At 54.8% G+C, this 14,074-nt stretch overlaps 4 protein-coding genes across 4 annotated transcripts; 2 read left to right on the plus strand and 2 right to left on the minus strand.

Annotated features, from left to right (window-relative positions):
- Positions 1-72: 72 nt before the first annotated feature.
- On the minus strand, positions 73-5,511 carry CH63R_13828 (Ankyrin repeat protein; the record flags this gene model as incomplete). Its single annotated transcript, XM_018308802.1, has 1 exon — positions 73-5,511. One exon carries the CDS (start codon positions 5,509-5,511, stop codon positions 73-75), a length of 5,439 nt encoding a protein of 1,812 aa, XP_018151120.1.
- A 3,929-nt stretch (positions 5,512-9,440) lies between these two features.
- CH63R_13829 (uncharacterized protein) lies at positions 9,441-10,224 on the minus strand (the record flags this gene model as incomplete). The annotated part of the gene is made up of 2 exons (XM_018308803.1): positions 9,441-9,556; positions 9,621-10,224. The coding sequence occupies 2 exons, from the start codon at positions 10,222-10,224 to the stop codon at positions 9,441-9,443; spliced, it is 720 nt and encodes a 239-aa protein (XP_018151121.1).
- A 732-nt stretch (positions 10,225-10,956) lies between these two features.
- On the plus strand, positions 10,957-11,630 carry CH63R_13830 (uncharacterized protein; the record flags this gene model as incomplete). Its single annotated transcript, XM_018308804.1, has 2 exons — positions 10,957-11,240; positions 11,357-11,630. 2 exons carry the CDS (start codon positions 10,957-10,959, stop codon positions 11,628-11,630), a joined length of 558 nt encoding a protein of 185 aa, XP_018151122.1.
- Positions 11,631-13,397: 1,767 nt separating this feature from the next.
- CH63R_13831 (uncharacterized protein) lies at positions 13,398-13,769 on the plus strand (the record flags this gene model as incomplete). Its single annotated transcript, XM_018308805.1, has 1 exon — positions 13,398-13,769. The coding sequence occupies one exon, from the start codon at positions 13,398-13,400 to the stop codon at positions 13,767-13,769; it is 372 nt and encodes a 123-aa protein (XP_018151123.1).
- Positions 13,770-14,074: the final 305 nt, after the last annotated feature.

The following is a 14,074-nucleotide window of genomic DNA, read 5'->3' on the forward strand; positions in this document are numbered from 1 at the left end:
TACAAGGGCATGTTCCCTGGCTTTCTAGACCATAATTACAACGTATTCAACCACAATTCAAACCCCTGACTGTCAACCCAATGCCACCACCTGAATTGTCTGTCCCCTCAAACTCCACCGAATCCGATCCAGACGCCTCAGATACTCTAGCCCAGTCTCCCCGACCCTCCGCCCAGTGTTGATGCCTATGCCCGAGAGCTGGTATCCCGCAACCCGTCCTCCGCTCCACGGCTTCACCTCCGCTTCTCCCACATCCTCCGAAGCACTCTCAATGCTCCTCAGACGAGCGTGTCGGTCCACGAGGAGCCAGCGCACGACGTGCGGATACGGCCTGGCAGACTCCAGGGCACTCCTGAAGACAGGCACCCCGTCAACCATGGCTTGGTACGAGATGCTGGCGCCGCTCCGCACGAGTAACTTCACGGCCTTCAGTTTCTGCCTGGAACAAGCAGCCATGAGCGCCGAGCCCTCTGGCGAACCCTCGGCGTCGATGTCCGCCCCGTGCCGAAGCAGCGTAGATACGCAATCCAGTCTATCCCTAACCGCGGCGACGCAGAGCGGGCTGAAAAACGCTCCTGGCGTCGAGTTCGCCAGCTCCAGCGCATTTTCCCGCGGCAGCCGCTTGAACAGCCTCCGCAGCGTACCGTCGGCTCTTCGGTGATGCGATTTGATGACGAGCGACAGGAACCCCTTGCGTACGTCCCGGATCCTGGAAAAGTCGAGCCCGTGGTTGAAGATCAGGCCCGGAAACGCGTTGTTCAGTATTACTTTGTGGAGCGGCGTATAACCGGTCTCCTCGGGTCTGCAAGGGTCAAGGCCGAGGCTCATGAGCCAGATGAACATTTCGGGGTGCTCCGAGGCGCAGGCGCAGGCGTTGAGTAGACTCATGCCGTCGATATCGCGGACGTGGACGTCGGCGTCACGCTCTACCAACAGCTGCGCCATCTCCAAGTGGCCCCGTCGGACGGCCACGGTCAGCGGGGTAAAGGAATTCAAGTTGTAGAGATTGGGGTCCGCCCCATGATCCAGAAGACGTCTGGCGCTGTCTATGCAGTTGACCATCGCGGCCCCGTGAAGTGGCGTGTCTGAGGTCTCCAAGTCGGACACGTTGACTTCTGCGCCGTGGCCCAAGAGGACCTCCATCATCTCGACGCTGGAAACCCCCTCGATATTCGTCTCCTCCGCTGCAATCAGCAGTGGGGTCATGCCGAGGCGGAACGTGGGCTGTAAATCGGGCGAGGCAACGCGTTTGTTGACGTGATGTTTGATGATGGCGTCGACTGCACCGTTTCCGGAGAACCCCCACGAAGGATCCTGATCGCCTGATTCCGCATCCTCGTTCGCAGGTAACAGTCCCCAGGCTTGCATACCGTGGAGAAGTCTCGGATGATGCTCGGGGGACCCTCTGATCCAGTCGACAACCATACGGACCCTGTCTGGCACGCCGCTGGCGACGGCACAGTGAAAGGGACTAAGTTCGTGGCGCGTCCAGTCCATCACACCGAGGAGTCGTCTGACAAACCCCTCCTCCGTACCCGTACTTGGGAGATGGCTCGGCCGCATGAGCGCTATATGCAGAGCGGGACAAGGATAGCGCAGGCGCCGAGAGATGACGGAAAGATGCGAGCAACGGTCGACGAGATTCCAGGCGGTCATGCCATGGTCAAGAAAGATTTCGCCAAGGGTGAACCGGCCCTGAGCCGCCGCAAGGACGAGGGGCGAGCATCGTCCGCAGCGCATCCTGATGGAGTTCATGATCTCGGGTCGGACCATCGTCATGGCTTCAGCCGCCAACTGCTCATAGCCATTTTGGATGCACAACTCCAGCACGGCGCCCAAGACACTGGTTTGGCCGGTGTTCCCAGCTGATGCCATGATGACTTCATGCATCAAGGGTAGAAACGGCTCCATCAGGTCCGACTTGCCGCTCCGGAAAGCTTCGACAAAGGCAGCTGGAATGTTCATCCGGCTGAAGATTCCCGGGCCGACATCGAGGAGCAGCCGCACGGCTTCGGTGGCACCCGAGATGGATGCGAGATTCAGAGGGTTCTGGTCCATCGGGAATGGCAACGTCGCCGTCGGGTCTGCACCGTGCTCCAAAAGAAGCCGAACACATGATCCGCCGTCGGCGGCGCAGGCGGCGGCAAAGTGAAGCGGCCGCCAGCCATCGGCCGTTTGGGATTCCACATCGAGGTCTGGGAATCCGAGGTAGAACTGAAGCACGTCCGCATGGCCGTGGGCAGCTGCAAGATGGAGTGCGTTGCAGCCCCATTGTCTTGCCATTTCTGGGACGACTTTCGGGCCAACGACTCGAGAGAAGTCGTACGTGCAACATTTACCCCAGGGGTGGCTATCAGTGCTACTGATGGACCTGATCTTCTCCAGAACGAGCAAGTCGCCACTCGAGGCGGCCGCGAGCGCTGCATCCAACCCACTCGGCAAGGACAATGCCGGATTCGCACCCTTTTCGAGCAAGATTATGGCGGCGTTGGTCTCGCGGTTATTGATGTAGGCCACGACCATGGGCACCCCGGCGGGAGTGAGCGCATTGGGGTCGCATCCTTTGTCCACCAAGGCCGACAGCTTATGCGTGCGATGCGAGACCCCATCGTCGAGGAGTCGGAAGAGAAAATGGGACCTGAAGCCGTCGACACAGTTCAGCTTTTTCGGGTCTGCATGCTCGAGAAGCTTGTCAAACATGGCTGGCGGGCATGTTGATTCCGGCAAGCATGCCGACTCGAGAGCCGAGACGGACTCATGTTGTGCGTGTACTGAGACGCCCAGGTCAAGCAGCATCACAACGACGTCTCTATGCCCCTGTTCAACGGCCAGCTTGAGACACTGTACTGCAGTCGGCGATTGTTGGAAGCTCTCGACCTTGGTCGACACGCGCAGGATTGAACAGAGCATCTCCCCCAACCTTACGGGCCACTTGTCGTGGGTTGTAGCGTAACCCATCCAGGCTGAGAGAACCGGGACCAGAGCACATTTGCCCGTCTCCTCTTCATATCTGACTGGGATTACCTTCTCGATCAAACAATCCACGGCAGTTTGCAAAGACTCCCAGACATTGGAGCCTGGCGGCCACTTAGAAGCCCATGTACCCAGGACGCCGGTAGCGAAGCGCTCCCAGAGCCCGGCGCCTTCGCTGTTGCGAGAGCCAAGAACCTCAACGGTCAATAGACGGTTAAATGCGCCAAAATCGAGCGGCCGGTGGTTGACGGGGCGCCTGTTCGGTCTATCTGGATCTGGGTCCCAAAAGAGCGAGTCGTTGAAGGCCGTGAAGATGGTTTCCGCCGGTGACTGCCCGTCCCTTGTCAACACAGGCGCGACGTGCAGGTTCAAGAGCATCTCAACAAGATCCTCTCCGGCATTGACCTCGAGATAATGCAGGGCGTTGCGGCCGTCATCGCCCATCTCGAATGGGTCGGCGCCGAAATCAACCAGCTTGCGGACCAACTCGCAAGAGCCCCACTCGACGGCGAGGAAGAGGAGGGGAGTTGGGCTCTGGAGGTAAGCGGCGTTTGGTTCGCAGACCTCGAGCATGTGAAGCGCCCCGGCAGCAGTTTTACTCTTAGATAATCTTTTCGTCCTGCTCAGTGGATAGATGATGGACTGAGCAATAGGGGTTTGGCCATCTTTCATCAGTGCCCTCAAGTTCCAGTCCGTGTGCTCATCAAAGGCGTGGAGAGCATCAATCATGCCAATGTCCGAGTTTGCCGCTGCGATGTGCCAGACGTTGCGGCCATCTTCGTCCGTGTCTGTCGTTCTCGCTCCATGGCTGAGGAGGAGTCTGAGGACGTCAGGTGTCTCGGACAGCATCAGAGGCGTCCTTTGACACTCGTCACGCACGTGAACATCGACGTCATCTCCCGACTGCAGAATGAGGGAAGCCGTGTCTACGTCGCAAGACTCGACCGCGTCATGAAGTATGGTAGACGGTTTTTGGAACGGCTCTTCCGAATCGAGGCATGATGGTATTGATTGGTTGGGATTCCACCGAGGGTCAAGGATGAGTCTTCTGACGACTGCAGCCTTGTGATCCTGGACGGCTTCTTGGACTAGGTCTGCGTACACCTTGTCCGATACGCTGAGAGGGCGTGACCCTCGACCCGAACAGGTATCAGCTAGGCCATGATGTTCGAGGACGTCATAGATGCCAGCCATCAGTAACGATGTCTCATCGTCGCCGTTGTACTGCATAACTGCACTGTCGAGAATCTCGGGGAGGACAGAGGCTAGGAACGAGCGAGTCAGCGGAGGCAGCGGCGACGGCCAGTACTGTAGGATCGAGTTCTTTCCATGGAACAGCTGAATGAACCGATCGTCGCGGCTGAATCCGGATCGAAGAATGCGCACCATGGCGTCTGGAGCATCTATCGACTGACACGTAAAAAATGCCACGGTTGCCAGCGACAACGCTTCATCTTGTTGAGACCCAGTCGAGACCGACGTGCCCGTAGCGCCCGCATCCAGAAGAACATGCAGGGTCGGCTCCTGACCGCTGGTCGGACGCCGGTCAGCTACCAGCTGAGTCGGATCATCGTAACGAGCGAAGAGTGCAGTGGGGCCGAGCAAGGCGCAATACAGAGGCGTTCCCATGAGACTTTGTTGGTTCACGTCCTGCTTCTCCAAGTGAATCAGGGCCTCGCATACGTGATGCAGACCGAGGGCAGAAGCGATGTGGAGAGTGCTGACGGACGCATCCGAGACTGCTGACATCAACTGACGAAGAGGTGACATGGACAGAGCACCTGACGCGGGGTTGAAGTGTCCTGGCCATTCTTGTCGAGCATACTCGAGGAGCCACTGCAGAAAGTTGGCCGACTTTCTCGGGTGGAAAAGTAGCCTGAGCTCGTTCTCGACGGAGCGGTGATAATAGTGGGCTATTTCGGGCAGAAGCTTCGCGCAAACAACGTACTCGGGGTGCGTGGCGTCTCTCTCGGCGGCGTAAACCCTGTGACAGTAGCAGCTGTCCAGTTTGCGATCGAACTCGGGACTCAACAACAGATTCAGACACCTTTCAGGAGACGTTTCTGAAGCTCCACAAGTCGTACCGTTCAACTCATCGGTTTCTCGCTTCCGCGATGGCTTACGAGACCCGGTCGTAGACAGAAAGACGAGCAGGGCAGCCCAAGAGTTGGCGTGAATTGCAGGGCTAAGCTGTGCGTGAAACTGCCGGATCTGGGACGTGAATTCGGGTGGTGACGGCATTTCGGTTCCTCTCCCCGGTGCTACAAAGCCTCTCAACCAAGCCTCGATTAGGTCGTCAAGAGTATCGCCCAACGAGTCGATGAGGGTGTGATCGGGACGTGTTGATGCTGCGTCGTACTCCTCGTCTGCAAAGTCGTCGAACAGCAGTAAAAGGCTATGAAGAGTGCCACTTATAAGTCTGAGAGCCAAACGGACCTCGCTATGGCTGCCGGGGTCGCTCATCAAGAGGTATGCTGCCTGCGTTTTTTCCTGCGCCTCGGCGAGAGCTTGACGCAGACCCCGGCCGCCGGCTTCCATTGTGGGCGGTGGCATTATCGAAAGCTTCTCATGAGGTGCGGTAGGGGAAAGGGGATCGGGTTAGAATCAAGATCCGTGAGAACAACCATGGCTCGAGGCTGGCAAGGCAAGTGAGTATGCGGTGATTGCTGTACGGTATTTGATTGTTGATCGTGGTCGAAAGAGGTTGAGGAAGGTCGAGGTCGATGTTGAGGTGGAGAATCACGAAATGCGGGCCGTCGCATGTCAGCGAGCGGCGGCTTGCCGCTGTGCTGGCTGTGCTCTGTGGCGCACAATGGCATGGATAGAGCCTGAAGCGCCACTTGGGCAACCAGCTGTTTTGGATGGACTCTTGCTTACGTAATGAACTTGTCGGTCGCCGCCACCAGCCACACTCTGCATGATTGCCTATCCCCTTGAGCGCCAGAAGGCTACAGCGGTTCCACTTTATTTCCCCTCTTCTCCGCACTACTTAGTGCACATCTAATGCGCTAGAACAAGCCCACTAAGGCTACTACAAAATTCGGGCTGTAAGCTCTAAAGGCCCCAAAGAGCATTGCATTTGCCAGAAAGTGTAGGTAAAGGACATGAGTCTGCTCTTACTACTACCCTAAAATGTAGCCTTCTAGCACTTGGGGGGGGGGGTTAATAGCCTAAAATACCTAAACCCGTGCCCTTTGAGACGAGTATGTGTGGGAGACAAGCACAAGCAAATAGCTTTTGGAGAATTCGTTCTCTTTATAGGATTTTTCTTCTCATTTTATTTCTTCTTAGAAAATCCGCTGAAGGAAGCCGGCTGTCCTCGTCTAACTAAGCTCAATCTGATAGAAACATCGTTGTCAAGGTAGCTTTTTTAAGCGTTGCAAATCGGGGCGCAAAGCGCGTCTGTTCCAAGGGTTCGTCAACCTTCCTCGTCACGAAGCGGACAGGGAAACACAAAGTCAACTTACTGCACTCGTCCTCGCTGGGCCTGGGACAGGTTCGCTGGCAGTCCTCGCAAGCGCCGGCCATGGCAGTGGCGACGTAGGTGGCGAGCATGGCGAAGACGATCTGGAAACGCATGTTGGCGGTGTGGCGGGTGGGATTAAACGATCAACGTTTGTGTTGTATTATATTGTGGTGAAGGTATCAGGATAGAGTTGGTCGAGGCAAGAGATACGATGAACGGATGCGATGTTGCAATGATGGGATGGGATGATGTGATGGAAAGACCAATGCCATTATTTATACTCAACCTTTACCCAGCCGCAGTCTGTTGTTGATGCCTATTATTATCATCTCGTTGTATGGTTCAACTAGGCCACCGTGGCATGGTGTATTTCCATCACAAGTCAGCAAGCCAGAGACGCGTTGACGGTTTCATTCCTGTTTTGTCATGTCATGCCAAGAAAGCCTGCTGGCTTTCGGGTGGGCGCCTTTCCCAACGTTGAACCTCCCAAACAAGATAGTTCCGCGCTGTCACGGTCGATGCGGTTGGTGTTAGGGCCCTTGTACACTGACTCGGAAATCATCAGCCAACGAGGAAAAGCCTTGGTGTGTTCATCCAAAAAGGGCGATCTGTATCACCGTCCACACCGATCACCGCCTCGAAAGAGCACAAAAACGGCCGGGCTCCGCACTCGCTGAAACAAGAAGCATCAAACTCTCCAGCCTGTCGGGCTCTCATTGCTAATGCTGGCCCGGATCCCTCTGGAGAACCGACTGTGCATTGTGTCCAGCATTCTACCTCGCGGCATCTATGGACAAAACGAAGGGCAGTTATTGATTCTGTTCATTAGTCGGGACCTGCGGCAGCCGGCCGACTGTATGACGTTAGCTCCCGCCCCGTCTGCCTCACCGTAAGTCGCCGGTCGCTAAACCGAGCTTGTTTTACGAACGGCAACTCCTGACTCAATGCCGCCACACAGCCGTTGCATACTTGATTCACGGTGACGGCTGATTTTCTGTCATCTGTCATCTGGTTGGGTTCCACGCCCGCCGGCGGCATCGAGAGCCTTGGCGCATGTTGGGGTTTAGCGAGAGCGAAGTCTTTGGAAACGGCATGATCGGCGAGGCGTCCACAATCAACGACGGAGTGCTCCGGGCCCCATACCGGGAAAGCTTAAATGTCCCCGATTACGTCGCGGGGTTGGAAAAAGATCGACATTGCGAAACGCTTCAGTCGCTTGTGAGCTCGTACTCGGTGCCCCTGGGTTCCTGTATATGAATGTAGGGCTTCTCTTTCTCGGATGTTGCTCCATGGAGGCCAACAGGCCGGGGACTAGGTGTCAATCGCACGAAAGTACCTTTCTGTCTCCATATCTGATGGTCGTAGTTGCTGCTAACATTTATCACCACGAGAAGTCTGAAAGCTCCTAGCCACTGACACCTTTTGCCATATCCCATGACCATGCCAGTGCTTCTTTGTCCACACTAGGCACCCAGGTAAAGTCGCTCATACAAGAAACACCTTGGTGGCCGTACTCGTGATAACAGTACATCAACCGGTTCTGCAGGATATACTCCTCTAGACTTTGGGCTTAATTACCAGAGGGCTGGTCCAAGATAACAAGTTTTCCAGGCTGGACGAAGGGGGACAGAGCAGTAGGGGACAAACATGCGTAGTATCATCCGCCTTCTTGTACAACACAGCGCTAAGACAAGCAGCCACAGCCTGCAAAACTTGCTAATAAGGTGCATAGCCTAGGGTGCACCGGAAATAAAAAACGTTTCGTTAATTAGAGGTAGACCAAGGGAGCATTACTCACATAAGCAGAGTAGAAATCACCATTCTTAAAGTTTTTTCTTTACAAAAGGAATCTGTGTAGTCGGATGTTACCAGCCTTCAAGTTAATAAAAGAATCTATGTAAGTGGAGAAATAACTAGACTTAAACCTTATAAAGAATGTAAATTATACTAGTAGAAACTCCTTACCTTAAAGGTAACAATACTAAGCTTTATAGAAGACTTCTTAAACTAACAAGTGTAGATGTGCATCAAAAGTTCTCTCTGCGCGCATTCCCTACTCTACTCTTTATACCTTCTCTTCCTAAGAATTAAGAAAAATTAAAGCTCTCACTTACTTTTCTATTTGCAACTTTACTACTAGAATAAACATCCAAGCAGTGCAACAAAACTGCTAGTAATTATACATTACAATATCAACCTTGTAGAATATGTAACTAACTACTACAGGTATACTCTAAATGGATATTACAATAAGTATTTCACAATGAAGGTATACTACAAATTCAGAAAGTACACTAACCAAGATTTTCAACACCACATTAAGTGCAAACTCCCATCAGACAAAGTCAATAACAATTAGTCTAATGTAAGCAAAACTGCCTTCTTTGCTTATATGTACACTTACTAACAAATTTAGAAATGTCTTCTTGTTAAAGGAACTGGGGGACAATGTGTAGACCGCTAGGGTTAGTGAAAATCAATATATATATGCGTATTATGCATTTCACTCTATTTAGATTCCTCAAGAATTCTAGCTTTACTAGACTTAGTATCAATAGACCAGCTTGTCTTACTCCTGCTGCACAAGCAACCCTAAGCAAGAAGAGCCTTTATAGGTTCTTCCTTCACGTATTGTTGATGGCACCGTCATCACCTATACTCATAAAAAAAACGGCACGGTTCCTACTTTGCATTACGATATATGCATGTCCTTTAGCTACGAGACAGAGTTGGCTTGCCGTCAACCCGAGAACAATATGGCGCCGGCTTGCTGTGCAAAACAGTCGAGGCACATGCCCGATCATGAATCACACGTCAAGCAAACCTTGTTGAACGGTATTAAGTAAAAAACTCATAAGTTACTTTCCCGAGCCGGAACGCCCTTTTCCCCCCCTTCTCTATATAATAACCGCGCGCACAAGCACATAAATTTGTCCCTTGTCCTCGACCCGACACAAACAGTCCCATAACAGGCCCCTTTTTGTCCTTCATTGCATCCCTTTTAAAGAAAGAAAGCAGTCATGGCGAAAGCCGAGACGAGCAGGGCGGCGTAGCCGACGGCGAGGGGCACGACGGTGCGGGAATCGGCGGTGACGACGGTGACGACGGTGCTCACAGCTGCGGGTAGTTTGGTCAGCGTTAATGAACACCACGATGGACGTACGTTTGTAAGTATACTTACCACCGGGGGAAGATCCAGCACCAGGAGCATTGCCAGAGCCGCCGGGGGCAGAGCCAGGGCCGGAGCTGGGAACAGCGCCGGGACCAGCAATGGGGGCAGAAAGGGGCCTGCCGTCAGGGCCGCTGACTGGGGTACCCTGAGGCTCGGTGATGGGGCGGGTGATGGTGGCAGTGATCGGTGTCGGGCCGCAGGTGGTGCAGGTCTGGACCTCCTTGGTGAAGCCAAGGGGAATGTCGGCGGAGGGGATGGTGGGCTTGGCGGCGACGCCCTTGTAGGTCTCGGTGACCTCGTACTTCTGGCGGGTGATGCCGGTGGAGCAGAATGCGTCGTACTCGGTGGTGTACTTGACGGTCTGGGTGCAGGTGTTGCAGCCGCAGCGCTTGCACTCAGGGGCCTCGATCTCGACGCAGATGGGCCCGCCAGTGATGGTCGGCGGATGGATGGTCGGAATCGGGGCGCAGCCGGCGCAGATTGGGAGCAGGCCGGGGGTGACAGTGACACACTGGATCACGGTGGAGGTGCGGACGGCGAGGATCACCTGCTGGGCCACGGCGGCGGAGACGAAGGCGAGGGCGGCCGCCAGGAGTGTAGAAGATTGACGCATGATGAGGGTGAAGTGGTTGATAGGTAACGACAGGGTTTGTTTGTCGTTCACGGTGGAAGCGAGTGAGGATGGGCCAAGCCCCCTTGGGGGTTGGGTGGGGAAAGAGAGGAAGAGAGAGAATGAAACGGAAGGTGAGGTTACTAGATGTTCAAAAAAGGAGTGTGTTGGTTAACGAGAAGACGATGCGTATGAGGCATGCGTGTTCAGGGGGCTGCCGGCTCGGAGAGAGTAGAAAGTTGGGGGAGGGTACCGAGACCAGGACGAGCTCGTCGAGGCATGTAGATTGAATGGCCGGAAAGTGGTAAACAGACAAGCAATGAATGCCGTTACCTGCCCCTCTCCCCTCCCTTGTGTCTGACTGAGACCCGGAACCTGGAGAGCGTTGCCAGGGAGGGAGTGTCGATTTGACAGGGAGGTTCTTGGGAATCTTGACTTAGCTTAGCTGGCTGACTTCTAGCTCGGATGTCAAGGAGCAAAACTCCATCCACTCGTTTTCCTTTGTGAGGAAAACAAACCCTGACCTCGAACAAGCGTCTCTTCCTCCTCAGGCTCCTCGCTCGCCTCGGCGATGCAGTTGCCGTCCTGCCGGCCGAACTCGCCGGCAACAGCCTCCCGCGACCTAATGCTTCACCTATCTGTCGCCCCGACTGGCACCGGCGTCCTTCCCGCCGGCGCCACCTTGACCGTCATGCGGAGGAACCACTGTCACAGTCTCTGGCGGCGCGAACCCGAATGTTGTCCCCCCGCCCCCCTCCGTTGACTTGCTGGAACATCGACCGCCACCTCGACCATCTCCAGCGGAAGCCTGACCACGGTCACCACCTCCTCCACTCCGCCTACCGTCACGGCGCCCCAACCCGTCATCTTCCTCGTTGTTCGCCGGATCGGCGGCATCAAGCGATACACCGTCCAGAAGCGAGCCCTCGGTGGCCTCCTGAAGCCCAACAACGCCGGAATCAACCGCGACAGCTGCGCCGCCGCCACTGTCTTCAGCCTGATGCTGGACGAGCTCCTCGGTTGCTCAGAGAGGGCGGAGTGAACTTCTGCTGTGTGTGTGTGTGTGTGTGTGTGTGTGGAAGAGAGAAAGATTTGTCAAGACCGGTTGTTGATGTGTAATGTGCAAATTCAACAGCCCAGCAGTGCGTCAACGGAGTGCTAGTCGGTGGCACGCTTCCCACGGGCTCGAGCACCTCCTCGTCCTCGTCCACCTTGACCTCGACCTCATCCACGAGCACCTCCCACACCGCCATCACCACCACGACGTCGACCATCACGACATCCACCAGCACCGTTTAAGCGGATTCGACGATCCTGTTCGCACCCGGACTGTGGACAACTTTCGCTTGACAAAGTCGTGGACAGTTCTGCCTCGCCGCCGCCGCCGCAGCAGACAGTGTTCTCTATGATTTGTTTTGTGACCAGTGCTGCTTTCTCTGCGCCCTTCGCCTGGTGGAGGGCCTGACTTGATTGCGATTGTGTGTCAGTGTTTGTGGGAGTGTGAGTGAGTGTGTTGTGCCGAGCGGGTGGAGAGATGGATGCGGGTTAATGTGGGAAAAGGGGTTCTTTTCTGCGTCGGTGCAAGAATGAGTGTCAGTCGAGGTTGGGTAGTGCGTTCCTAAGAATTTGGAATAACCTTTTTTTTATTTTGAACCTGGGGGGTTAATAGTGTAAAGGCATGCTTGGATGTGCGTGTGTTTGTGTTTGTGCATGTCGAAGGCGTTGGCCAAAATTTTGATGTCGCCAAACCGATACTCAATGGTGCTCACATGAATATCTGACGTTGTCCATGTCGATGGCTACACTTTGCTTCACTGGGTCGGTCATCAAACACAACAGAGCGGGTAGGTTACATACAGGATGGTCGAAGCGGCGGTTCTAGTCAAAATGAGATCGATCCAGGGGCAGCAGCCAACCAGCACTGACTGAGGATATCATCAATGAGGTCTACTTTCTTGAAAAGAGTGTAAACGATGCCTCCTCCGCTCAGTATAACATGTGGCGGTCATTGCAATCTAGCCACAAATCCCGAACCGGGTCTTGCTGGACTCAAGACGAAGCTCACGCACGACTGGCGCAGCTTGGAGTATATGAGCTCAGTAGTCAGAATTGTTGTGCCATCGACTCACTGCAACCAAGGAAGGAGAAGTCACAGAAGAGTGAGCGAGCAAGTGGCTGCATGTTGTGGCCCAATGATTTCCACCTTTTCATGCCCTCGCCGTCTTATCCCTCCCTCCCTCCCATCTCACACATCGAGTCGCCTCAGCCATGCTTTCTTCTCTCTCTCTCTCTGTCTCTCCCCCCTCTCTGTCTCTCTGCAAAGTGTTTCAGATACAAAATTGCCAAGCCCGGAAACACACTGATTCGCGCATGGGTTCCCCACAATGTACAATGCCAGCCAGCGGGTTGTGTAAGATGCGCAGGATGCATCACGCACGATTCACGGCCTCTCGACGTGGCTGCTTGTCGTCGAGCCTTGACTCCTCGCCTCCTGACTGACGGCAACTCAATTTCGTTTCTCGGGACCCGAAGGCGTCGCAGCAGGCCAGCCATCACCGTTTGTAGCGGGAGAGCCGTGGCAGGGAGCGAGCGTTGCATGTTGCACAAAGAATTTGAGTGAGTGTCATGGAGGCTTGACGGGTGCAGGAGGCGTCGGTACGTATCTGTATTCTTCATAGAATACATGCGCAATGGACAAGAGTCGTAAGACTGTTTATGCCGAGCTCATACAGCAAGAAATGACAGTGATTAAATCTCAATGGAAATAGATACTCGTTACATAGAACCACAACAATCACCACCACCACCACCACCACCACCACCACCACGACGGCATTTTTTTGCCAGTTTGAGTCCGAGACAACTCGGCGTTTGTGTCCATCTTGGTCACCGAATTCCCTCCCCCTCTCTTCTTGCTGCTTTCATAACCCCCATCATCCATCACAACTCTTCCTTCACCCTTCCATTCCCCTTCTTCCACCCATCAGTCAGTCACACAGACCACGGTGGTTTTCGTCGTCCAAAGTCTTCCCTCATGCAAGTGCCGTCTGATCATCCTCGCGCCCGGACCCTGGGGGGCTGGATCACGGACGAGCCTTGGCCTGCATGGGCCCCCCTTTCGTCCTCTTGGAAATTCCATCCCCTCACCAGCGAGGAGAGAGAGAGGCCTAGCCGCGATGGAGATCTCTTCGAAATCTCCCGCAAAGAAGGGCGACCTGATACACCGAGCCAAAAGCCATGGCGCCGCCGCCGCCGCCGCCGCACTCTACTCCCGCCCCTCCCTCCTCTTCGACAACGGTCGCCGGGCCACACCAAACAGCAACAGCACCACGTGTGGTGTTTGTGTTGGCCAGGTTGCGGACACCGTTGGTAGTGTTGGTCTCGTCGTCCGCCGTCCCTCGTCTGAGTCTCCTAGCCGAAAGATGGCGGCCGCCCGGTCGCACCACGTTCGAATTCCTCCGTCGGCTCGTCTTAGAAGGAGGGAGACATGTCTCCCATTCGATCTGCGACAAGCTGCTCATGGTACCCGAAACATTCGTTGGTACTGAAACGCTGACGCCAAAGTCCCTCTCTTTTCTCCTCTCCTCTCTCTCCTCCCTCCTCTGACTCCCATCCCGCCGGGTCTGGTTTGTTCATACCTACTCCATACGTACCTACACACCTATTTACATATACACAAGCTGTAGTGGACACCGTCGAGCAACCAACGGCAGCATGCGACATCGGACCGTAGCCACCGGCCAAAGCGTCACAACGGCGTCGTGCCCCTTCATCAAGCCCGCCGGCCCCGACAGGGACAGGCGTCCCAATTAAGCGGTCTGGGAGAGGCTCGAAATAGGCCTGTGCTACGCAT

Source organism: Colletotrichum higginsianum, chromosome 10 (genome assembly GCF_001672515.1).
Source record: "Colletotrichum higginsianum IMI 349063 chromosome 10, whole genome shotgun sequence".
Classification (NCBI taxonomy): Eukaryota; Fungi; Ascomycota; class Sordariomycetes; order Glomerellales; family Glomerellaceae; genus Colletotrichum; species Colletotrichum higginsianum.